We start from the raw sequence: 25,232 nt of genomic DNA on the forward strand, positions 1-25,232 counted from the left end.
CTTTTCGAATATGTCATTTATTTTCGTTTTTTCTGTGCTTTATTATTTTGCTTCCTGGTAATTGGCATATTCAGAATAAACAGTACAAACAAACAAAAAAAAAACTAAATAAAAGATATCAATCAATATCAATCTCTTGGGTAATCAGTTTTTTTTAAGACTAACGTTCTTAGAAAAAAAAAAAATAAAAAATCACTGGGTTTGTATGTGTATATTTATGTATGTGTATGCATATGTATGCGTATATAAATGTATATATATATTAAATATAGTAATAATGCACATATTTATGCCTTTGGTTTCTACCGTCATGGTATCAATCATTAATATGTGTGCAGACTAACGTTCTTCTGCAGTTTGGTCCTGCTGATGTCGGAGAGGCTGAGGGCGAACAGCGCCTCCCGGGCCCCGACGTACAGCATGTCGTCCTCCTGGCTGAGCAGCAGCGCCGTGTAATTGAAGATGCCGTCCATGGAGAACCTCTTGGCCGATCTCTCTTTCGCGTCTGGGCGGAGCAGAAAACACAGGCAGCCGATTATTATCACATAGCAGGACAGGACAGAAGGGAACAGAGCCAGATGGGCGAGGTACAACCGGCGCTCAGGTTTATCTCGCTGTGAAAAGATAAAAAGTCATTAAGATTTCCTTTCTTGGACAGTTTTAAATGCACTTGTTTATCATCGCGTGATCGCTTCCTCCGAACTTTCACTCACCAGCACAATGTGGCTAAAATGACCACAGAAAACATTCCTTTAAGACCTCTGGAGCTCTTGTTCATCCATTTTCACTTGTTTATCCACTTTTACAAGGCGCGTAAGCTTTTTTGCCACAAAATAAAAACAATTTCTCTTGAAAATCTGAAAACTGATTTGTTTTTGCACAGACCGTGGAGGGAACGCCGTGCCTCGCTATTCAGTCACTGCAAATGTTTGTTCAAGGACCACTTTCTTTTTATTTTCATTTTACGCTCTGAATTTCTAGGAAAATAAGCCACAGACAGAAACACGGTTTCTCGCTCTACCTGTAAAGTGAATTTGACAGCAACTTTTGAATCACCACGATACAGACAGGGAGCACAGCGGGGGTGAGTGACTGCAGCGCCTATTGTTGTCACGTGGCAGCTCAACGTTAAACGCACTGAATGAAGTCGTAGTCGATTCCAAGGAAACAAAACGTTGAGGAAGATGCCACAAACAAAAGCAGATGCCTCGACCACATACGAGAGAAACATTGAGAGGACTTTAAGTTGTTCCTTCATGTTCGTGAGTATTGGCCGTGTTTCAGTCCAGAAGTGGAAACAGCCCATAAAATGTCTTCTAAAAGAGATATCGCCGTCTCTCCATCAAAGAAAGAGGAAAAAAAACCCAAATGGACCACAGCACAATTAATGGCTCTTCGTCAGATCACATAAGTAAACTAAACAAACAAATAAACAGTGAAAATGAGACATTCAGTCTCGAATGAGGCTCAAGGCAGAGACAAGCATTCACAAGTACTAGTTTATTATATATTGAGATTAAAATAGCCCTGTAGCGCCCTATAATGTAATAATATCCTGAAAATGTAATAAAATTTGCACTTAACTCAATCAAAAATGTAATAAAACCCAATAATGTAACAACTTTACCAATAATGTAATAAAATATCCTGACAGATGTTGTAATAACATTTTTACCAATAATGTAATACCTTATTACGTTATTGGGAATTTATTACATGGTACTCAAGGGGCCAAATCCACAAAGAATAGATTGCCCTGCAAATAGCGCTGTGAATTGCGCCGCATTTGCGCCCGCAATTTGCCCCGCTTTAAGGTCCTATTCACAAAAGATCTTGCTCTAATGATATGCCGGCGCAAACACGCCCATAAAGTTTTGCAGCACCGGATCGGGATCAGATCAGGATCTGACGGTAATTCATGTTCTGTGTTTTGCTACACACACCTACAGGTCAGCTGTTAAACACACACATTCTAGATTTATATGTTTATATGGTGGAATTGTTTGTAATAAAGCAGCCCCTTATGCAGGATGAATCCTGAGCTCCGTCCTGTTATTTTTATTTTTTCAAATCCGAGATAAGTCCACAACCCCACTTGATCTGACTATTTCACCCTTAATATCATTCAGTATCACACAGGCTTGAATGATATTGAAGAGAGAGAGAGAAACAGAGAGATGGGGAGTGAGGAGTTTGCGCGCAGTTAATACACGCTTCGAAAAGACGGTATTTGCTCCACTATTTTTGCGTGTGGCAAATAGCGCTGGCCTTTGTGAATTAGACGGTTTTTGCAATGAGGCTTATTTGCATAGAAAGGGGGCAATTTTGCGCCGAATGTATGAATATTACCTAATTTACATGCATGCAAATGGAACAGGCGCACCATGACACTATTTGCTTGGCAGCGCAGTTTGTGGTGCAATTCGCCCTTTGCGGGTGCTTTGTGAATTAGACGCTCTCTTTTTGTCTCATTTGCACCGATTTAGCGGCCGCAAAAGCCGCGCAATCCTTTTGTGGATTTGGCCCAAAGTCTGAAATTTAACCCAATAGTCATTCTGGTGTTTCAAATCTAGTGTATATAACATTCTTAGATTCTTAAAACACAAAATGTAGAACTCTGGACTGAAAATGAACATATGTATTACATTATTTGTCAAGTATTACATTATCAGTTTTGGAAAAAAAAAAAAGACCCACCTGAAAATGTAATAAGGTATTACATTATCGGTAAAAATGTTATCAGTCAAGATATTTTATTACATTATTGGTGAAGTTATTACATTATTGGATTTTATTACATTTTCGATTGAGTTAAGTGCAAATTTTATTTCATTTTAAGGCGTTATTACATTTTCAGGAAATTATTACATTATAGGGTGCTACAAGCCCCCTATTGTGTCTTTAACCGTTTCTAAGTAATATTTCTGTTGTTTGCTGTTCATTTTTTTGGTTTTGTATACTTTTTTGATTATATGGGTGCAAATAAAACTGAGCTTTGCAGATTTGGTTTTGAGCCACTTCCTGTAAAAATGTATTTTATTGTGTTAAACTGGTTTAACATTATGCACTGGCTCTAAACTAAAACTGGAATAGACGAAAAAAAAAAAAAAGGATAGCAGAGACTCTCAGTTTACAACATGCAGATCAAAAGAACAGAGAACGCATTGTGGTAAAAGTTGCTTGTATCTGTTTATGAAGCAAAGCAAATCTCTTGAAGCCTCGTGTGTTGTAGGAGCGGCCGCCAGCGGCTACTGTAGCTCCAGGAGAACAAGCCAAATGTTTATATACGCTGCATAAAAAAAGAGACACGTCTACACTTGGCTGTGCTGATCAGTGCTCTCGTTACCCATCTCAGAACTGGCAGCAGGTAAAAGGCTCCTCTACTCAACACTAATCTAAATCTCTTTGATTTTGCTGCTTCTCCCAAAGATCTCCTCCCTAGATCTTTTGAGCAGCGGACCATAAACCTGCTGAGTTACTGCTCCCACATCCTTTCATTCCTGCAGCTTCAAATAACCGCCGTGATGAAGTACAGACAGCGTTGCCAGAGAGAAAAAAACAAGTTGTCGTACAGAGACTGAAACTATCGTATTTCTGCAAAAAAATATCGTACGCTACGAATTTGACAACAGTGGGTGAAATTTTGCCGTGTATTCTGACGGTGGGGATAAAGAGGCTTAAACCAGGGTTTATACAGCAATCCTTATGTTAAATTTAATACCAATTTAATACCTTTTTCACTACCTTCAGATTTTTTTTAAAAACTGTCACAACATTAAGTGTTAATCACGGACCTTTTAACATTAATACATATTTTGAACTATAGAACACTATACAGAACAGATTTATAGACTCATTGATGTTGACCAGATGTTTCACATTTATTTCACTTTGTGAATGACAATAAAATAGACTGCTTAAAATGTAAAAGGTAAAAAATAATACCAATTTAAAAAAAAAATAATACCTCTGACAGTGAATTTAACACTTTTAATGGCCTTAAATTTGGCAATTTTAATGTATCACTTTTTAAAACCCCGCGGAAACCCTAATATCAATCACAAACAAATGAATCCTCTGAATCTGATTCGAAATCAGACGAATAAAGATTAATAGTCGTGAAAATACTCACTTTTTTAGAGGCATTGTGGAATTATCGTACACTTTCAACTATTGATTGTACAGAGGTCAAACTTATCAGGCAATTATGATGATTATCAAACATCTGGTACACCGGGGACAGACACATCCATCATTTGATATGAGCAAAAAACTCCTCTTTTTTCTGTATTCTGGTATCCCATTTTGTAAAGGACTGGACGGACTTTTGAAGCTTGTCCTTGTGGAAAGAAAAAGGTTTGATGATCATTTTTATGTTAGACAGACTGTATGATTCAGTCTTGTTGAGACTGAATATGAAAGTCAACTCAGGGTCAAACAGGTTTATTTAAGAGCTAAGCTGGTTGAAAATGATCTGCCATCAGATATGTAAAAAAAAACGCAAAGGGGTGGAAGCTGATCTGGTCATCCATCGTTTACATCAGTGGTTCACAACCTTTTTTCCTTGTTTCCCCCCTACTTGTGTCTAAGACCAGCCAGGCCCCCCGACCCGTACGTACTAGCAGCAAAATAGTCTTTAATTGAAAAAATGAACATTAATTATGTTTTTTTGATACATTTCTCTTTGGTTTACTCTGGAGAAAAACAAAGTCATATGTATACAATAGGAATGGGCGATATTTTACCGTTCACGATATACCGTCCAAAAAATTCCTCACGATAAGAATTTGTCATCTCGCGGTAAAAATGATAAATTCCCATTGATAAAGTTTTTGTGTAAAAATGATTTATGGTTCTGCGTTAAATCCACAACGTACGGGAAGGAAGGAAGGAAGGAAGGAAGGAAGGAAGGAAGGAAGGAAGGAAGGAAGGAAGGAAGGAAGGAAGGAAGGAAGGAAGGAAGGAAGGAAGGAAGGAAGGAAGGAAGGAAGGAAGGAAGGAAGGAAGAAAAGGGGAGAAGGGAGAAAACAAGGAAAGGAGGAAGGAAGGGAGAAAAGAGGAAGGGAAGAGGGAAGGAGAGAGCAGGAGGAAAGAAGGTAGGAAGGAAGGAAGGAAATGAGCCAGAAAGAAAGAAAGAAAGAAAGAAAGAAAGAAAGAAAGAAAGAAAGAAAGAAAGAAAGAAAGAAAGAAAGAAAGAAAGAAAGAAAGAAAGAAAGAAAGAAAGAAAGAAAGAAAGAAAGAAAGAAAGAAAGAAAGAAAGAAAGAAAGAAAGAAAGAAAGAAAGAAAGAAAGAAAGAAAGAAAAATTCCCGTTGATGACGATTTGTGTAACAAACATGGCGGATCTGAGAGCGAGATAGATTTATAGTTAAAAAGATGGAGTTGAATTGGTATTTTTTAATCGTTATCGGGATAAATGCCGGAAATTATCATGATACATTTTTTAGTCCATACCGCCCATCCCTAATATACAATGTATAAAATATGCACAAAAGGACATAAAAGGACATACAAATATTTCTGAAAAATGTCTCTTTTAATATGAGACCAACATTTTTTAACATACAACTGCATAATTTCAAAGCAGACAAAGTTTCGCGCCCCCCCAGAGATCTCTGGCGCCCCCCCAGGGGGGCCCGGACCCCAGGTTGGGAACCACTGGTTTACATACTTCTTACTTTTTCAGTCTTTGACCATCTTTGTAAATGTTTCTCTCTTTCCGAACATTCAAACGCACTCCACGTACCTCCCACGTTAGAAACACTGGGGGTCACCGGCTCCGTTTGTTTATCCAAATAGGATTACAAGCTCGAAGCCGGGATTGTAAACAGCGACTCCGCCATCGCTGCCTGCGCTTATCTGCAACACTCTAAGTGGTGCGCTGGACCGTGATGCAAATACAGCCTGAAAACTGCAATAAATGTTTACAACCCAAGACTTAAACTTTTCAATATGCTCACAAACAAATGGTTCATCTAACACTCGAGGCACTTTGGCAGATAATAGTCTTCCCCCTCTGGGAGAGAAAAGCCAGCTGCACAAGCTCACATCTCGTCCAGAATCAAATTGCACGATCGTAGGCTCTTTCCAAATCAACAGCCCTGAATCTCTTTAAAACGCTGTGACATCTGGAGTCAATGAAGAGTGGGGCCTGTCATTAAATCAAGAGAGAGGGAAAAATATATATATATTTCCTATTGTCATTTTCCATGTGCCTTTCAGGACAGGAAGGTTTTCCCATGCAGAGATGGAGAAACTGGTTTAAATATAAATATATATATATATATATATATATATATATATATTAGGGCTGTTCGATTAATCGATTTTAAATCGTAATCGCGATTATGTAATTAGAACGATGTTAAAACGTGAAAATCGTAAAATCGATTTTTCACTTTTTTTTTTTTTTTTTTTATTTTTTTTTTTTTTTACCTCGTCTGCACACATATTAATGATTGATACCATATTAAACAAATGTAATGACTGACATTACACACCTCTACCTCCTTCATGGGTTGCATTATTATTTAGAATGCAAAGACCCAGTTTAGTTTAATTAGAAAATGTCTTGTTTTATTTAATTGGAAATATAACTTACTGTATGTTTGCAAGTGCTGATTTGCTGATTTTTTTTTTTTCCCAGAGATAAAACTTTATATTTGATTATATTTTTTAAAACTTTTTCAACTTATTTTACAGAGTTTTGCACTTTATTCATTCATTTTTGGTTTAATAAGAGCAAAGTTTGCACTTAAAGCCCAATGGGGCAAATGTTCAATAAAAAAACAGCATATTTGAAATCATTTCTTTGCCTTTTGTCAATTCACAAAATAATCGTAAATCGGATTTTGAGAGAAAAAAAATCGAGATTTTATTTTTGGGCAAAATCGAACAGCCCTAATATATATATATATATATATATATATATATATATATATATATATATATATATATATATATATATATATATAGAAAAAAGGTGAATTAGTGTGTTAAAATGTCCTTAACTGTTCATAAAGATAAGCATTCCCCGACTCAGCAGAGCCTGCAGAACAGCAGTCAAAGGAGTACCATCCCTCCTCCTGACAGGAGGACATATAGCCTGATTGTCATGGCTCCCGTGGGTTTTGGTAATTCACGGCAAACTAAAAGTAGTTCTCAGCATATTAAAACACAGACATAAATCACAATGACAGTCTCTCAGACGGACAGTGGAATAACGAGCAGCGGAGAGCAAACTCATGAAACTTTTACTCGGAGCAGGCAGGGGTTACCGCGCAGAAGAGAGGATTTGAGGTCGGCGACTGAGACGGAGTTGAGATGTTGACCTACAAAGACGTCGTGGAGATAAAAATAAATAAAATAAAAAAGTGCAATGCACTCCCAAGACGACAAGAGCGGAAGGCCGGGCAGTAATGAATGTCAATGCCGTGTCAAGCGTTGGCCGTTTCATACGGAAAGATGTCCTATCTTTCCTTGTCCATCAATACAGGATGTTTCCTCGGGGTGTTTTGTAGCCTCTTAAATCAGCAGATCACTGGAGTGTTTCGACATCCATGTAAAAGAATGCTGGTCTTCCGCAGACAATGGCAGCAAAAACTACAACAACAACCATCACTACATGTCATTTTGCAGCCAGGAGCCAGTTCCATTCATCAGCTCGCTGTTTAATCAGCTGCCTGTCACCAAGTTGGGCTCTGAACCTCTGCCAGCGCTCTTCACATCACACCTACCATCAATACGGCTGCTTTATAGCTGCTGTTAACATGGTAAATTAGTCGGCACCACGGGATCTTTGAATTTCAGCCTGGAACGTAGAGCGAGTGCATTTACCTTGATTCATCACGGTGTAATTGTAAAAGAAAAACCTCATCATCTGAAGACAGATTGCAGCCAGAGGAACAATCTTTGCAGGCGTTGCCAACAACATTCAAGAGCTCTGTGCCCTCGCTGCACTGGTACGTTACCTCTCGGCAAATTAAGCAAGGATTAACTATTCATTCAAGGTGATTTTTTTCAATGAGTGGAGCTAAAGATTGCAAAACTGTCTGTGTTACAGTGAGAAAACATGTTTCCTGGTGACAGTGTAGTGCTCTAATGGGAAACCTTTGGTCCGTGCAGTAAAATGGATATTTTGGTATTTGGTTATTTTGACACAAACATTTCTATATAAAAACTCAAACCAGTGTATACTACGTAGTATACAGGACTGTCTCAGAAAATTAGAATATTGGGATTTTCTGTAATGCAATAACACATTCTGGATTCATTACAAATCAACTGAAATATTGCAAGCCTTTTATTATTTTAATATTGCTGATCATGGCTTACAGAAAACTCAAATATCCTATCTCAAAAAATTAGAATATTCTGGGAATCTTAATCTTAAACTGTAAACCATAATCAGCAATATTAAAATAATAAAAGGCTTGCAATATTTCAGTTGATTTGAAATGAATCCAGAATGTATGACATTTTAGTTTTTTTTTTTAAATTGCATTACAGAAAATAAAGAACTTTATCACAATATTCACATTTTCTGAGACAGTCCTCTATTAGCTAAATAACATGTGAAGCTATACCAAAAAAAAAAAACACAGTCCAGTAGAAGTGTCTGTTGCATAAGAAAAATAAACATATCTAATCTGGCATTTATTTCCTTATTTCCTTCTTATATTGCAGTATGTTGGTCTGCAAATGTTGGTCAAAGTGTGTTTGTACTAGCCAGTGTCAGTACGTAGGTGTGAGGACAAAAGCAAAACAGTAATGTATTCAAAAATGGTCATACATATGCAAGATGGATTAATTAATTAAACAACTGTCAATACAGCAGCTTCCCACGGGTTGAGTGCAGGAGTCATTTTGTTTGTGTGTTTCATACTCACACTGCTGCTATATTATAGTCGTATTTATAGTATTATAGTCGATTTATTACTTTGAAAGTCAAAGTAATAAAGAACCGGAAAAAGTTGCATTCCCTCATTTGGCTAATGCTTCAGCCAAAACACAAGTTCTTTTGTTCAACTTTGTCTCAAGTTCAAAAAGGATGTGATTTCAAAATTCCGACATCTCACTTCTGAGCTGCAGCGACCGAATGCATCATTACTTGTTACCTCAGAGGAAGAGGTTCGTCTTCTGAGTTTCCCTGCAGACAGACATGGATGGCACACTTATTTTTTATTTTTTGTCCAGATCCAACATTGTTTCTACCTGGCAAAACACAGTGAACGTTGAACTCTTAAATATAGACTATGTTAGCGACTGATAAAACCTAAGCACGCAGTGAGATCACAAGAGATTTTAAAACACACATTTTTGCTTTCCCATTTTTAAATGAAGAAATACAAAAAGCATTTATCTTGGCACGGGTAACACTGCAGGAAGATGCTGATATTAAATCAAATGTACAAGCTTCCAAAGCTCTTCCTTCCCACCGCAGCCGAGTGTCCAGAGTGCACTTAGGCAACACTGAGCTAACTAACATTTCATTACAGGATGCCAGGCTGAAGATGCAGCGTTGCTGAGACATCTAATTCATGCCAGCGGCTTGGCAGGAATCACATTTCAAGGAAAAATGGAGCAGGACCAACCTTTTCTTTTTCGTCTACAGTTTAACAGCGTGGAAAGGGCAGGGTGAATGATTGGTTACCGGCTAGGTATATGCCTGCCAGGACACTCCTAAAAGCTGAGTGTAAACACGGCCCAGATTTACTATGGCGGCGGGAGCCAAGTCACAAGGCAATGGCTAGCCGGGACAAAGGGGCTTTACTTTTAGGTGGGCTGAGAAAACAAAAGAGTAACACAGTTGTATTAATCTCCAACTGGGCTAGTATTATCTGCAGTAATCATTTACTTTGCTGGTGACGCGTGGTGACTGAGAACAACCGTAATATCTGCCTTCATTTGTGTCCAGCCAAGCATGTTGGCACTGACCTCTGACGAGGAGACTCCTCGCTTACTTCAGTTTTTATTTCTAGTTTAAATACTAACTACCGTATTTTCTGGACTATAAGCCGCTACTTTTTTCATAGATTTTGAACCATGCAGCTTATACAAAGGTGCGGCTATTCTGTGGATTTTTCTTCCACCGCTCGGGGCGCTCTAACTGGAATTAGAATCAAAACTAAGACAAAATAAATGCACAGAAGAATACGCTACTTTTTCTTTAGCAGATAGAAGTAGGTAGAAGCATATTTCAAACAGATAAATAGATAGATAAATAAATACCGGTTATTTTCTCTTGGTTCTGTCCCGTTTTAATCAGCAAAGTTGCTGTGGTGTTAAAAGGATCTATTTAGGTTCATACATGTACATCATTTACAGTTCAAAATCGTTCTGTACATGTAGTAAAAATCTAATCTAACAACATAAATATATGCGGCTTGTAGGGCTGGGCGATATATCGAGATTTTAATATATATCGATATATTTTCAAACACGATATGGTACGAGACAATATCGTTTATATCGATTTAAAAAAAATAAATTACATTTTTTTTTGTTTTTTTTTGTGACAAATTGACTTGAATGTTTTATTTGAGATTTGCACAAATGTTTTGTTATTTGCACAACTGTCACCCTCAGTGGAAAAGTCTGCCTGTTACTGTCTACATTGTATTAATTGTACAATGTATTTTAAGTTATTTGTTATGCAGGAAAGGGATATTTGTTTTATTTTATTCAAGAAGCATTTTTATTCTATATATGCAGGCAGTTTATTTTTATTTCATTTGTTTTATACATTTTGATATTGTGCAGACCTCTGTTAATAAAGGAACTTGTGTGACATTTGGCACGAGGCTTTGTATTAAAACTGACTGTTTTTTTAAGGGTTTGCCTCAGAAAAAATGAAGCTAACAGAGATGCTATGCTATAATGCTTTGATGGAAACCCCAATTATGGCACAGAAAAAATATCAAGATATATATCAAGTATCGCCATTCAGCTAGAAAATATCGAGATATGACTTTTGGTCCATATCGCCCAGCCCTAGCGGCTTGCATATCTTTTTTTTTTTTTTTTAAATAGAGTGGATGCGGCTTATATTCAGGTGCAGCTTATAGTCCAGAAAATATGGTTATCACTTTTTGAAAAGCGTACCTTTTCCAGTTGTATATGCCCTTAATAGCGACAGAGCAAACGTGGCAGTCCCGGTAGGATCCACTGACTTTCATTGATTGCCAATTACCAATAAATAAGAGAAGAAAAAAGATGAACAACAAATTCAGTGGCCTCATAAATCGGACCCAGAGAGAGTGAATCCTCCCTTTTCCCTGAGACGGGGCCACGAGGGCCATCGAACTCACATCAGCAGCATTCCTTAAAGTCATTGCTCTGCTGCAGTTTTCTCTGGATGTGCATGCAGTCTGTTCCATTCATAGGCAAATGTGCCTGAGCTTGTGCACATCATACTAAGAGACATCTGGACCTTGCAGATAATAGCCAGAGCCTGACAGTGTACAGGTCCAGCATTTGCACTATGAGAGGATTATGCATCAAAAGGCGCTTACTGACTGGCATTCTGCAACATTACCATAAGGGGACCACCAATTTTACTCCGATGGCTTTTACATACTGGCCCATGCAAGAGAAAAAAAACCCTGCAAATGATTGTCCTGGCATACACAAAACTGGCTTTTTGGAAACCAAGTGCAACTTGGAACATGATACAAGAAGTAATTTTCAACTGTCCATGGTTTAAATCAATCAATCATAGGGGTGGAGATGATGCCGTCAGCTTTCCGCTGCATGTACAGCATCAATACAGTAAATAAAAGCACTGCAGCTCCTGCAGCTGGAAGTGTCCAGGTCTTCCTCACCAGCTGCTGTGTGGGTTTGTAAGCAGGTTTTAACGCAAAGCGTGCGTGAGGCACGGCTGCTGGTCAGAAAACAGTAACAGTTAAGCACTTATCCGTGCTGGACCCTCTTATGTGATTTAATGCTTGTGTTGTTCTCTCAGATGCAAGTCACTTTGGATAAAAGCGTCTGCTAAAGGACAATAGTAGTATTATTATTATTATTATTATTATTATTATTATTTCTTTATTTGGTATTTGGTACAATTACATAGGACAAACCAAATGCACTGTTTGAGTGTTTTAGCATACATGCTAATTTACAACACTTGTCCACAGGAGGCTTTTAAAAAAGTACAGATAATAAAATATACAATAAAATTAGAGGATGACATAAGATATAAAGCAAAGACAACATAATTCAAGAGCAGAACCAGACCTGACCTATTCACGTAGGCACTGTTGTTTAGATTTGATTAGATAGTTTGAGTCCTCTGTTGAAAATATTGCCACGCGTTTCTAATTTTAAATTAGTCGGTAAAGAATTCCAGAGTTTTGCACCCTTCACAGAAAAGACAGACTCACCAAAAGAGGTCTTATACTTTGGGATACGACAATCACCTTTGGTGCAGGCCCGTGTGGTTACTTTAGCTAATAACGACTTCAGAGAACAGGGGGGAAACATGATTATGTAAACATTTAAAAAACAATTTAAGACTACTAAAATTGACAAAGTTTTCAAAACTGAAAAGGTTGTGTTTTCTTAAAATGTAGTAGTATAAATTAAATTTCACAATCATTATTTTCTTACCATAATAAGCTTAATATCATACAGATTAATTGTGACCGATTCTTTGGCCTGACGACGGGTGATGTGAGAGGATGCTGTCCCAGCTGCGTTCATTCAACTGTTTCTTCAGTTGTTTGTAATAATGTAGCGCCTGATTTAATCTTCTCCTAGAAAAACTAGTTTTCTTACGTCTCCATCTCCCAAATCCAGCAATGTTAATTATTTAGAGCAAGTAAATAAGAATAGAGCTTAATGATGCAGACAAATGTTTCCCTGCTTCTTTCTGCGTTTCTTTTTTACTCCTCCTCCCCGGGAGGTGGAAAAAGGTGATCAGATTTGACACCTTTCCGGGAAAGCGGCTCTTACTCACCAAGACCAGGCAAAAGGGAGAAATGTACCGCAAACAAAAGACAGTATGTAAGGGCCTAAAAATGTGTTAATGGTGTCAAATGGTAACAGGTGCAAAAAACGCAGCAGGGCAACAGCAGAAGATGCTGAAAGCGGTGTTTCCAAAAGACATGTTTGTGTCTACAAGCCTTAAAAAATGTTCCGTCATCCCTCTGAGAGGCATGAAATGTTTCTGCCACAAACATGTAATAAGGATGAGGTCAGAGCATCAGCATACCTCTAACAGCTAAGAACAAAGAGGCTGACACAGACGTGATGCTGTGCTCTGTAATAAAAGGCTTTCAGGTATCATCCTCCCATAGATCGGCATGTAAGCGTCCAGACGGAGGATGCATTGCTTACAGAAACCCTGGAAGTCGGATCAGCGAGACAGGGAGATGCTCTGGGGTGTCTGAGTGAGGCACTCAGACAAAGACACTAAAACCCAAAAAGAGGGAAACAGGTAGTTATTACAATTCCCTCACAACTCAAACATGTCTGGGCTCGTGTGTTTAGGGCATCCTCCTCAGTCTTTGGCTCAATCGGATCCCTTCAGAAAGAATGGGAAATGTAAAACATTTAATGCTGTGAGTCTTCCCGCTGAACTTTGGATCACACGTTCCCTTCATGAAAGCAGCTTGATTACAGTTTTGAAGACATTTCCTGTTCCAGAAGATGGAGGATTGATAGTCACTCAGTGCGGTTACATGCACATGTAAATCAAGCTGTTGGCAACAATCTAGCTAAGGATTAAACTGGAGTTTCAGAGAAATCCAAGTATTCATGCGCAAGAACACAATCGGTTATTGAGTGGGGTGTGTTCCACTCCGCGATGCTAGGTGGCGCCAACCGCACTTTTGCATTTTCGTTCTTCCGTGTAGTTATTTGTTGTTGATCTTCTTCTTATCCTACTGTGATGATATTCTGGCTTTCGCGGTGTCGTCACTTCTGAAAGGGGCTATCTTTAAAAATGAATGACATTCCAAATTTAGAAATCGTTAACATTATTTTTTATATAGATACTATTGACACATCAGTGTCCTTCTTGGTTAATGTCATTCTCTTACTGGCTAAATATCACATACATTGTTGTAATGGAGAAAAATGAAGCCCTCTTTCCATTTTTTTATAAATGATTTCAAAAGTTTTTTTGTTTCTTTCAAAAATATGAAGTCAAATAACTGCAAAAAAAATGTTAACCGATATATCAAAGTATTTTTCATATTAAGTCTCTTTCTGAAATGTCGATGCTATTTGCTTTAAAATGCCTTACTGTTCCTTTGTATTAACTTTACTTGTCTATCTTATTTATGTTTATATGTCTCTTGTTCATGAAACCTCCAAGATGTTCTTTTTTCTTATTATATTTCCTCTACTAGCAGTTTTGTATAAAGTGTGTTTTTCTTGTTTAAAAAAAATTGTGTTCAATAAAAAAAAAAAAAAAAAAAAAAACTTCTGAAAGCTCCGCTAAGCGTGGGTTGCGTATACATGCCGGAATAACTGAAATTACGACCCCATTATCTGGCACTAACAGCTCGATCTCAAGAGCTTCAGTTTGGTTCGACTACAGCCCGACTAAGGTGGTGTATACGTGGCTTTTAAAACTTTGATATCGGTCGGATTAAGGCAACAATTCAACTTTCTGTTGTAAACGTACCGAGTGGCAACTGGAAATGGGGATGCAGCGCTCCTTTTTTTTTCTCAATGCTATGGAATCATATCATTTGTATAACAGGTCAAGAAATCCAAACTTAAAATCTGTAAAAGCAGAGAGTGGGCTGCACAAAAGACAGTTCATGTTGTGAAGCAGGTAAGTGGCACGAAAGCAGAAAAAAGCTTCTTTTTCAAGTTTTAAGTTGGTTTTAGTCCGTTTTAAATCAAGGGCGTACTCCTGCCTTTCACCCAAAGACAGCTGGGATAGGTCTCATTGTGACTGCAAGCAATAGATGACATTCCCTAAAAGTAACCAAATATGCCTTTGAATGACATTAAACTAATAAAATTCATGAAAATAAAAATGAAAAATTCCTTCGTGCTGCTTTAAGCAGTGGAGATGGAAATATGACTGCACTCGTAGGAGTGGTCATCAAAGGCGTGATGAATTTTAAAGGTAAAATAGTGAAGTCCTACCAAACTGCAGTGTGTGTGTTTGTGAGTGTACACACACATCGCAGGCAAACACTAGTATGACAAAACACATGTGTACTATGAGAGATTTGCTTAATGAGTTGCATGATATCTGTGTTCCTGCCAAAGGGATCTGAGGATTAAGGGGAAAAAAAAAAAGCCATATGCATCAGTATTGCCAGAGTCAAATTCCAGCTGGCTTGCAAATGGTTACAGATGGTTTCTGCTTCAGACAGAGGCCCATCAAAGTACAAGTAAATCCTTCTGTTTTTGACACTGTACACTTGTTGATTTTCAGGGCACCGGAGGAGTTGCTTGTGATTCATAAAGTGCACTCACTTTGGACTGGCATGTGCTGCTGATGGTGTTTAAAGTGCTCGTGCAGACTCCAAACACAGTCCTCGTCCATGTGCATCTCTGGAGAGGCTCTTGATGAGGAGAGCAGGCTGGAGTCGTACCAGCGCTCCCGTCTCTCCACTCGTCCTCCACAGTGGGTGAGGGTGAGAGATGGTCAAACACTTGGGTTTACTCTCTTTGCTAATGGCTCGTCTCGTCTTACACACACGACTCTTCAGCCCTTGCTCTTGCTGTTCCGCCGTTGTGTTTATTTCCTGTAGTCACGCTGCTACAAACAGGCCGATGTGCTCAGGATGTGCTGCGGTGGTCCGTATTAGGAGTTTATCCGGCCTGGGAAACTTTGGGATTGCTCAAAAACGGTCTAAAGAGTTTGTCAAGTAAATAAAAATCAAGACTTTAAAGAAAATGAATGATGACTTCTTTAAAAGACGGAGACTTTAATGGCAAATCCTTCAGCTGGTGCTCATCAGCCAGGCCAAATGGGGACATGCACTTCTGCCTCTCTCTCCACACACATGCACCAGCAGGACTAAATGGCACGTGGAGCACATCAGCATACTGGAATAAATTCAGGAAAGTTCTGACTTATAATAAAAGATACATGAGATGGCTGCGTTTAACCCTTTTAGTTCCGCTTCAAGTGTATTTTTTTTTTTATTTCTTTCATTTTTTTTTTAAACAACTTATGAACACAAGTGTTATATAGTACAACTTTCATTATTTTATTCAGCACACTTTTTTTCTTTTTTTTTTCCCTTCGGCGCTTCAAGTGTATATATCACGTGACAATAGGCCTTTGTTGAAAAAATCGATTTCCCAATTCTAAATCGATTATCATATTAATTCCTAAAAATCGATTCATATGTCTTTTTTTATTTCTTTTATTTATTTATGTTTTTTTTTTCATCATTACATTACAACTTTTGGTTATTTTTTTGTTTACCCCCAAAAAAGGAATGTTTTTTTGGACACGAGAATAACTGGTGCCATGTTTTTGCCTTTAAATATGTTTAAAGGTATGAAAACATTAAACATTAATTAATTAAGTTTTAGGTTATAATTGCATAAATTGTCTATATTTCATTACTTTATATACTGTCTTGGGGTTACATTTGCAAAAAATGCTAAAAACTAAATGCTCAAAAATGTAAAACCAAAATAAACCAAAAATGGAACAAATAAAAACGGAATGTGGGAAAAAATAAAACCGATTTCATCCGTCTCTGTTTCCTCCCTGGATCTGTTTGGTAATTCTGACCCACAAGATGTTTCTGAAAGCAGTTCTATCAGCATTCTGGGAGCTGATTGGTCCTTACAGCATCATTAGCTGCAATATTTGCTGTTTAATCTCAATATAATACTAGTAGTAATATTTTGCATAACTACAGTCATATAATTCAAGCAAAAGCTCAAAAAACTGTTTTAATAACACTAACCCAAATCAATATCGGAATCAAAAACGAATCGGATCGAATCAAATCTTGATAATCGATTCTGAATCTTAAGAATCGAATCGATTCTTGACATTTGAATCTATCCCCAGCCCTACGTCACAATACTTCAACCTGACACTTCTCTCTGTCCGTGTGAACTCCCGGCTCCACAGCTACGTCTTACTTCCTGCCATTTCATCAAATCAAAACACTACTGATCAAAATCTGCACAGACTGAATATTTCCCAAGGTTCTTTGGAGCGTGTAAGTGACAGTTACTGAACCGCCTGGAGCAGATGGAGCTGATGTGCAGTAATTATTCTCCACTGTCCTGGCTGCTGTGGTCGTTCACGCAGGCATTTGTGAGTGACACCTCTGCTGGAAGCCACAGGCTGCTTTTCTTTCAGGATCGGTGGGCGTGTCCTTGCAGGGTTTTATGCGAGCACTGGAGCATGTCTAAAACCCCACAAGTATTTTGTCTGACCCCCACAAACCTCCTATCCCCATCCCCGTTTGCAGCCCCTCCTCTGCTCCTCAACTGTGAACCGCACACTGCCAAGGTCAGTGCATTATCATGCATGAGAGATTGTGGACAATAACAACCAAACATAAAGCCAACGTAAATGAAAAAAGGACGACATGCACACATGATGGCATACGTTTGTGTGTCTCATTTTGAACTGAGAGGGAGGTTCTCTTGTTTTAAAGGTCAGATTTTAACCTGCTCGCCCTCAAATCTCTGCCCTTGCTCAAAAAGAGTCAGTGTTTGCATGCAGAGATGCTCCACCCACCTCAAAACCCTGCTCCTGCAATCAGCTTCAGTGCCGTGCATATAAATATCTCCAGTTCCAGCCCTTCTCCTGGCAGTCAGGCTTCCTCTGCGCCCTTGTGACACCTCTGCTCCTGGATTTTTGCTTTTTGCTCTCCGACTGATGATAAACAGTCCTGTCCAAATTTGTACTCCAAAATATTACTGGCTAGTTTTGACTAGATTAAAACTTGAAAATACACAAATATTGGTTGGATAACAATGGATTTTTTTTTTCCATTTAATTTAATTTATTCCATTCATGATATATATTCTTAATAATATTGTACAAAATTCCATGTACACATTATCACCATGAAAGAAAAGGAGCAGGAAGAAGAAAACGTATGATACCTGCCCCTCTCTGTTAATACAATTACATTGACTTACTGAACACCAATCTATCTATACACATATTTATAACAAGAAAACAAAAAAAAATACCACTCTTCTATCTATCTTTTTCTCTTTCTCCTTCATCTTTTTTGTAGGCACTTATCTTTTCTTTTTTAAAACATTTTCTTAAGCTGATACAAACTTGTGCAACTTTTCAGTTCCTTGCTTTGTCCATGCCATAATTTTACACCTGTAACAGAAATACACATTTGTTTTATGTTTAGCCTTGCAAAAGTATGTTTGAAATCAAGTTTAAGTCTATTGTCCTCATCCTCCAATCTGAACAAATTTTGTAACTGTTCTGGTAACGATCTATTTTTTGCTTTAAACATTATTTTTTAAAGTTTGAAGTTCAACTATATCCGCCATTTTCAAAACGTTTCAAATTTGTTTGCACTCATTTGTGCTTCAGTTTCTCTTTGTAACATCCAGCAGTCAGAGGCTTTAAAAACAAGGGATTCACCCAGTTCTTGGCTGGAATCTGACACATTTTCAGCTTGACCAGCTCTGACCGATGACCTGCCTATCAGGCAAACGGAAAGGCCAGATTCTCTGGCCAGTGAAAACACCACAGCACAACAACCATGTAATCACACACAGTGGCAGAGAAGCCTGGGTACGGTGTAGAAGTTTCCCCCCTTACGAGTATCACTCCTCTGCACACGTCCAATATCACCACGCTAACAAAGGCCACGGGTCTAAAAATAAAAGTAGCAGAGCATACGGCCAGCAGCCGTTTGATATACTCCACTCGTATCGCCAGTGAATAAAAATAAAACCTTTACAGGGAAAATAAAAATAAAAATCATGAAATTCCTGGAACTGGATGATCAGTCATTTCCTGGAGGTTTTTACACAAACCTGCTGAAAGTCTGACTACATGTCACAATCAGTTGTACAACAGATACTTGTAGATCTGATGTCAGATTGAAGTTCACATTAAATCTGGATGCTCTGGTTCTATTACCTTCTGGGCTGGTTTTAGTCTGCAGAAAGTACAGATAAAAGGTCAGACTAGTCCAGGTTGCAGCTCACAGCCCATCGCTCATTGACGACTGGGAGGAGCTGAGGGATATGAAGACGGATACGCTGTCATTCACCTTTCTGTGGGGGTTTGAGCACAAAATTGTATCCAGGAACCTTCAACCCTTCATCTTCTGGATTTCTACTGAGAAAGAGAAAATGACCTCTGAACTGATTCTTTTTTTTATTATTATTAATAAAGATTAGAGGTGGGTGCAATTCATCGATGTGTCGATGCATCGCAATGCGTCACGATTTGTAATCGATTATGGTCCAGTAAAAAAAAAAAATTTTTTTTTTTTTTTTTTCCAAGTTATCCTATCCAGATTCCAGACTGAATAAGCTGCGGAATCATTTCATTTTCAAGAATGCACATTTCTTATTATTCACTTGAAATATGGCAGATATGTTTACACTAAGTAAATATCTTGTTTACTTGAATTAATGAACTCATTAAATCCAGGGCTTGACCGTTTTCAGTCTTTTCCGTCAATATAGGGCGCTCTCATGCAAGTGCAGCTTTCCCTGGTCAAAGTTAAGTAAGTCAAAGAGCAAATGTTTACATAGTCATAAAATAAATTATTTTGTGTCTTTGAAAAATACATGTCAAATGTTCAAACAACCTTGTTATTTACTTAATGAGTGTTGTTAGAGGAACAGAGTTAATTGATTGGCTATTTATTTACAAATGTAGCCACAGATGAAGACAAAATCAATCTTGTATGGAAAAAAGCATTAAAAATCACAATAATTGAAGAATCGTGGCACCAATAATCGAATCGAAAATCGTTATAATCGAAGAATCGAAGCTCCAATAATCGAAATCGAATCGAATCGTGAGGTACCCTTGTTTGCACACCCCTAATAAAGATGCAAGAAGTATTTGTGTCAAAAGCTTGAAACTGTTCAAACTTGGGACTCCTTTGTCTTTGAAAGTGAACAAAAACTCCAGTATTCTGGAGGGGGGGAAAAAAAAAAGCCCATTTCCTCAAGGCACCTCTGGAGAAAAAAAAAGCAACACGTTTCCTGAGAAGGTTCTGATAATTAGTGGCGGTACATGTGCATGCCCGCCTAGCTGCGGCTGCTTACTGCTTCAAGTCCCGTGATCCTTTGTGCTCCCTCTCAGCTCAAAACCCGTAATGAAAAACAGACAAGCTCTCCCACTGCAGCAAACACAAAAAAAAAAAAACCTTCCCTCACTACACATGAGATTAGCCTGCTCATTAGAAGAGAAGGAAGGAGCGAGGGAGGAGGCGAGGAGCACGGAAAGGAGAAGGACATCTTTTCAGGCCAAGGGTCCTTTTGAGAAAACAGCCCGGGCCCTCCCTTTTCTGACAGGCTATTTAAACTAAAAATGGAGGCTTGAACAGGTGACCTGCTTTAGATGAAGAAGTTTGTATTGTGAAATATTCCAAAAACACCCAAAAACCCTTTTTATACAAAGTTGTACTCATGTTGAACAAGTTGCAATGAGTGCCAGGACATTTAAAACGGGATTTTAACATCAAACTACCAGCTATTTATGCTCACCTCCTGATCAAAACATACACAATTTAGACCATGAATGCCAACAGGTATAAAACAGAAAATAGGTGCGAGGCCAAACTCTTTTTCTTGGAAACGGCTTTGAGTCACGGGAAATTGCTAAAATATGCTTTTGGTTAAGAGCGATGCCAATTTTTTAAGGAATCACTTCAAAAGGATAAAGCCTCTCAGAATTAGCCTGAGACGTAAGAAAACAAGCATCAGAATATGTTTTCAGGCGGATGAGCTTCAGTCAGGTGCGTGCGTTTAAAAAGGGGCAAAGCCAGCGCTATTGCTGCTATACGTCGCTCGCTGTTGGACCGACAAATCTGACTGGATGAAACAGACAAACAGTGACTGCGTTTACATGCACTCAATAACCCTTTTAAAACCCGAATATTAAAAAAGAAAACTCCCGCACACGTTCTTCTCACCAAACTACAGTATTTATTGGGCCAACGTTTCGGTCAAATGTTTTGATGCCTTGAGAAAGGTCGATGACCGAAACGTTGGCCCAATAAATACTGTAGTTTGGTGAGAAGAACGTGTGCAGGAGTTTTCTTTTTTAAAATTGTCTGCGGCTTTCCTCCTCCGACGCACCTTTCTGCAGAACCGGTGTGCAAAACGTTTCTATACTTTGGAAAACCCGAATATTAGCAATAACCCGAATTTGCACGGCCATGTAAACACCAATAACCCCTTTGAATAACCCGAATTTGCTCATATTCGGGTTTTTAAAAACCCGAATATGACCCCTGGGTTACTCCTTTTAAAACCTGAATATTGGGTCATGTAAACGCCAAACGGTATATCCCCATCAAACGGAACAGGAATTAGTTTTCTGCGCATGCTCTGTTCACAAGGAATCCTGGTCTTTTGAGTCCAGGAAGTTCTTATAAACACGGGGAAAGACAAGACCTCGCTTTTCACTTCACGCCACACTTTTGGAGTGAGGAGGAGACTAATCACTTCATAAATGTAATGAAGGATATGAACATTTTGGCATTTGTAGACGGTAAAAAGTACTGGGATAGCCAGATTTACAAGAAGGTGAGCGAAAAGTTGCGCGAAGCAGCATTTGTTTTGAATTTAGATACAGGAAGAAGAAGCGGAAATGACGCTAATTGCATCATCACGTTCTCCGCGCGTCGCTGGTTTGATCGAGATATCCCAAATGATTAATCACCATGTAAACGGAATATTCAGAATGTTTCAGTAACCGGATATTAGCAATAACCCGAATTTTGACTGCATGTAAACGTAGTCACTGAAAGAAGCAGGGAGAAGATGTCTAAGGAGAGAGCTGTGCAGAACTGCTCGTTTCAACAGCTACAGAGGATGAGAAGTCTTTAAAGAGGCTTTCCTAAAAAAAAAAAAAGGTGTCAATCCCGCCCTGAAAGTCACATCCGAACAGCTTTCTCATTTGTCATAGGCTCCTGCAATGCATTAGTCAATTATCAAAATGCTTTCAGCTGAACTAATACTGAAAAAAACAGCTCCATTTTTATATTAGAAAAAGCCTAAAACCCCAGTCACGAGGAGCAGGGCTGCAGTGTGTGCAGAGTAATTACATCCAGTGGTGAAGTCAGGTGCAAATAGGGCTTCCATTTAATCAGCGCACTGGCCAGGACACACATCGAGCTCTGTTTTTGAGACACATTGTTGCATTCAGCTGCACGCCATGTAACAAAAGGTCAATTGGAAGCAAGAGAGAGAAAAAAAGAAGGGAAGAATAATGAGAACATATGAAGCCGCAGAACAGCAACCAGCCTATAATAGTTAGTCCTCATTTTCTGCTCACTGCGAGCAGTTAAGAGTTATTGCGCCGTGCTTATTATTATTCTGTTAACGCTAATGAATCGTCATGAATCATGATAAACTCGTGTGTTTAGAGCCGTGGTCTTTTTCAACCAGCATCTGCACAGCTGGGCTGGTTTTTTTTTTTCTTTTCTGAACACAACACTGCAAGTGGCTGCTTTCACTTATACAGACAAGAATGCTTTTATTTTACATGAAACAATGTGATCACTAAAGCTCATCTATCCCCGAGTTATTTACTCCTACACAAGGATTGCACCTCATTTCCACTTGTTTCTGCGGACTCCTGCAATACAACAGGAAATCCGCTCACTCCTGCGGGAGCCTCTGCAGTCTGAGACGAAGTGCTTAAACTCCTCCCTCTGGCGTTTTCGGAGCACCATCTGCCTCACGTGCAGTGGAACTTATATACGCTGTGCAAGCTTACAATGACAGATAGCACAAAGCGGATAAGTAGCAGGGTTTTCTGAAAAACAAACTTCTTTCAGTTTTTTGACTTCAAAGGGAAATTGAACAGCCTTCTCTCCTGGCGACGTTAGCGTCAGTACTTCCTCCAGCTGAACGCTAGAGGGCCTTTTCCGCATGTCATAAGCACCGATGGGATGCAATGACGGATTACCGCATGGGCAAAGTGGGCGTGTGCCCAGGGCCCTGGAGCCAATGGGGGCCCTCGGCTTTCAAACATTTAGTTTTTTTTTTATGTGTAAATTAAAATAAATATATAAATTACATATTATTATGTAAATGTTTGAATGTTATGCAAATTATTGTATTAAATCATTTCAATGTCCTACTGACGTATAACGTTATGACGTAGGTCATAGTTCAAACGCAGGTCAAACCGTTACTCTAGCGGTCAAAATGGAGAAGCGAACAATAAGCAGGGCGGCAAAGAGGAAAAGAAAGAAAGAAAAAGACGCTAAAGATGCTGCTTTGGAAGCTGAGGGATTGTGACCCTGCCCTGCGTTTGTGTCCCATCTTTCCTGAACTCAAACGTTTCTCTTTCTCCGCAGCGCGCCGCGCCATCAACAAGGGCCCAATTAAGGCTGATTTATGGTTCCGCGTTACACCAACGCAGAGTTACGCCGTAAGGTACACGCGTACCCTACGGCGTAACTCTGCGTCGATTTAACGCGGAACCATAAATCAGCCTTAAAGCCTGAATTACGTGTTGTCATCCAGGGCTCTCGGTGTCATTCGGACAATGTTTGGCCATTTACCCGGCCTGTGTCTGCGTGCTCCGAGGAGGTCTCGACAGAAATTGATACTAATTGCAGGGACTGTACACTGCTCAATCATTATTAATGGTAAATGTTTTGGGTTTTTTTTTTTTACCAGTGAAGAAACATACATAGGATGGCAGTAATTTAACCTGTGAAAATAAATAACATATAATTTCAAAGTAATGCCGTGTGATTGTGGATTCTCTGTGCTATTGTGTGACCAAACTGAGTGCTTGGGGAGGGCATGCACCGTAAGATATTATTGTAGGTAGGGGCCCATAGCGAGTTTGTGTCCAGGGCCCGTGGTCATGATAATCCGTCCTTGATGGGATGCAAGTGGAAATGTTAACTCAAAAGTCTAGTTTTCGTTTCATTGTTTTGGTCATTTGCATTCACCGTCCAGTCACAGCTGCTTTAGCCGCACCAGCAGGCCGACTGTCCTTGGCTGTATTCTTAATCTTTCAAGCTGCTGCATTTTAAACAGGCATGTAAAAGCTCAAACGAGCCTCGTGATTGCACATTTAAAAAAAAGGAAAGAAATACCCTGATATTTAAGCTAGAAACCATACACATCTTACAAAAACCAAGACCATTTTTGCAGTCAACAGTGAATTAAGAGGTGCGGTTTTAGCACCGTAGCGATGCAGTATGAGACTAATCGTGTTCATTTCTGTCTCACTGCAGACTTAACAAGCAAGATGCACATCTACTATGTGGGTCTGACGTGACCTAAAACTCGACAGTTCACTATAAATTCCCTTTAAGACAAAGCACATATAATGAGGACATCTGCAGCTTGCATTAAATCATTTTATGTTTTTGTTTTTAAAATTTGGGAGAGGAAAACACCACAGCTTCATGCACGCACATATGCACGCAAATGAACATTTTGGGGAAAAAAAATAAATAAATAAATGAAAAAGCCCAGCAAACTTTCTGCGCCGGGCTGCAGAGCTCGGCCAAGAGCGAACAGGGTTCAGCAGCTAATCATGTTTTTGAAATATTGTTGAAATAATTACTGGTGTTCCATGTGCATCCTATTAAGACTGAACTTCAGTGTGACGGACGACTTTTCTACTCACTGTGTGGGAAACTGATGCGAGGTGTGACGTCATCCTCAGTTGCGTTTGCCAATTGGAGGCAGCAGGCCGACAGCAGAGCGGCTGTCAGAAGACAGTACACGGCGGCAGCTGACGCGCACATGGCTGCCGGATTCTTCGACACGGAAATACAGTTTGTTTTAAGATTCCCTGGAATTCATCAGGCTCACCGACACTCCAGAGGTTTATTTTTTCACTCCCATCTTCCTGCAGGCTGAGGGGGGGTTAATGCGTCCTTGACTGAATTCTTGTATTCCCAGAGGTCCTTGCACGCAGTTAGCAGACTCTCAGCACAGAGAAGAAGAATCCTTTCTGGCTTAAAGGCAGCTTGCTTTCATGTGCTTATAGCACTTCTGGATTGGTCACCACTAAGCTCCGATGAGTGGTCATTTAGTAAATGTCATTTCAGATCTGAGGAGAGAAGAGAAAGGAGGCGTTTCTTTATATCG

At 39.1% G+C, this 25,232-nt stretch overlaps 1 protein-coding gene across 1 annotated transcript in view; it reads right to left on the reverse strand.

The window, feature by feature from the left end:
- The window catches only part of LOC133456668 (semaphorin-4B-like), a 55,171-nt gene extending 30,285 nt beyond the window's left edge, over nucleotides 1-24,886 (reverse strand). Inside the window, exons 1-3 of the mRNA XM_061735197.1 lie at nucleotides 24,766-24,886; nucleotides 15,441-15,584; nucleotides 345-505 (exon numbers count right to left, since the gene is read on the reverse strand). Of these exons, the coding sequence (XP_061591181.1) occupies nucleotides 345-505; nucleotides 15,441-15,584; nucleotides 24,766-24,886 (426 nt within the window). The remainder of the gene's footprint in view (nucleotides 1-344; nucleotides 506-15,440; nucleotides 15,585-24,765) is intronic.
- Nucleotides 24,887-25,232: the final 346 nt, after the last annotated feature.

The sequence above is a fragment of the Cololabis saira genome, chromosome 2 (assembly GCF_033807715.1).
Source record: "Cololabis saira isolate AMF1-May2022 chromosome 2, fColSai1.1, whole genome shotgun sequence".
Lineage (NCBI taxonomy): Eukaryota > Metazoa > Chordata > Actinopteri > Beloniformes > Belonidae > Cololabis > Cololabis saira.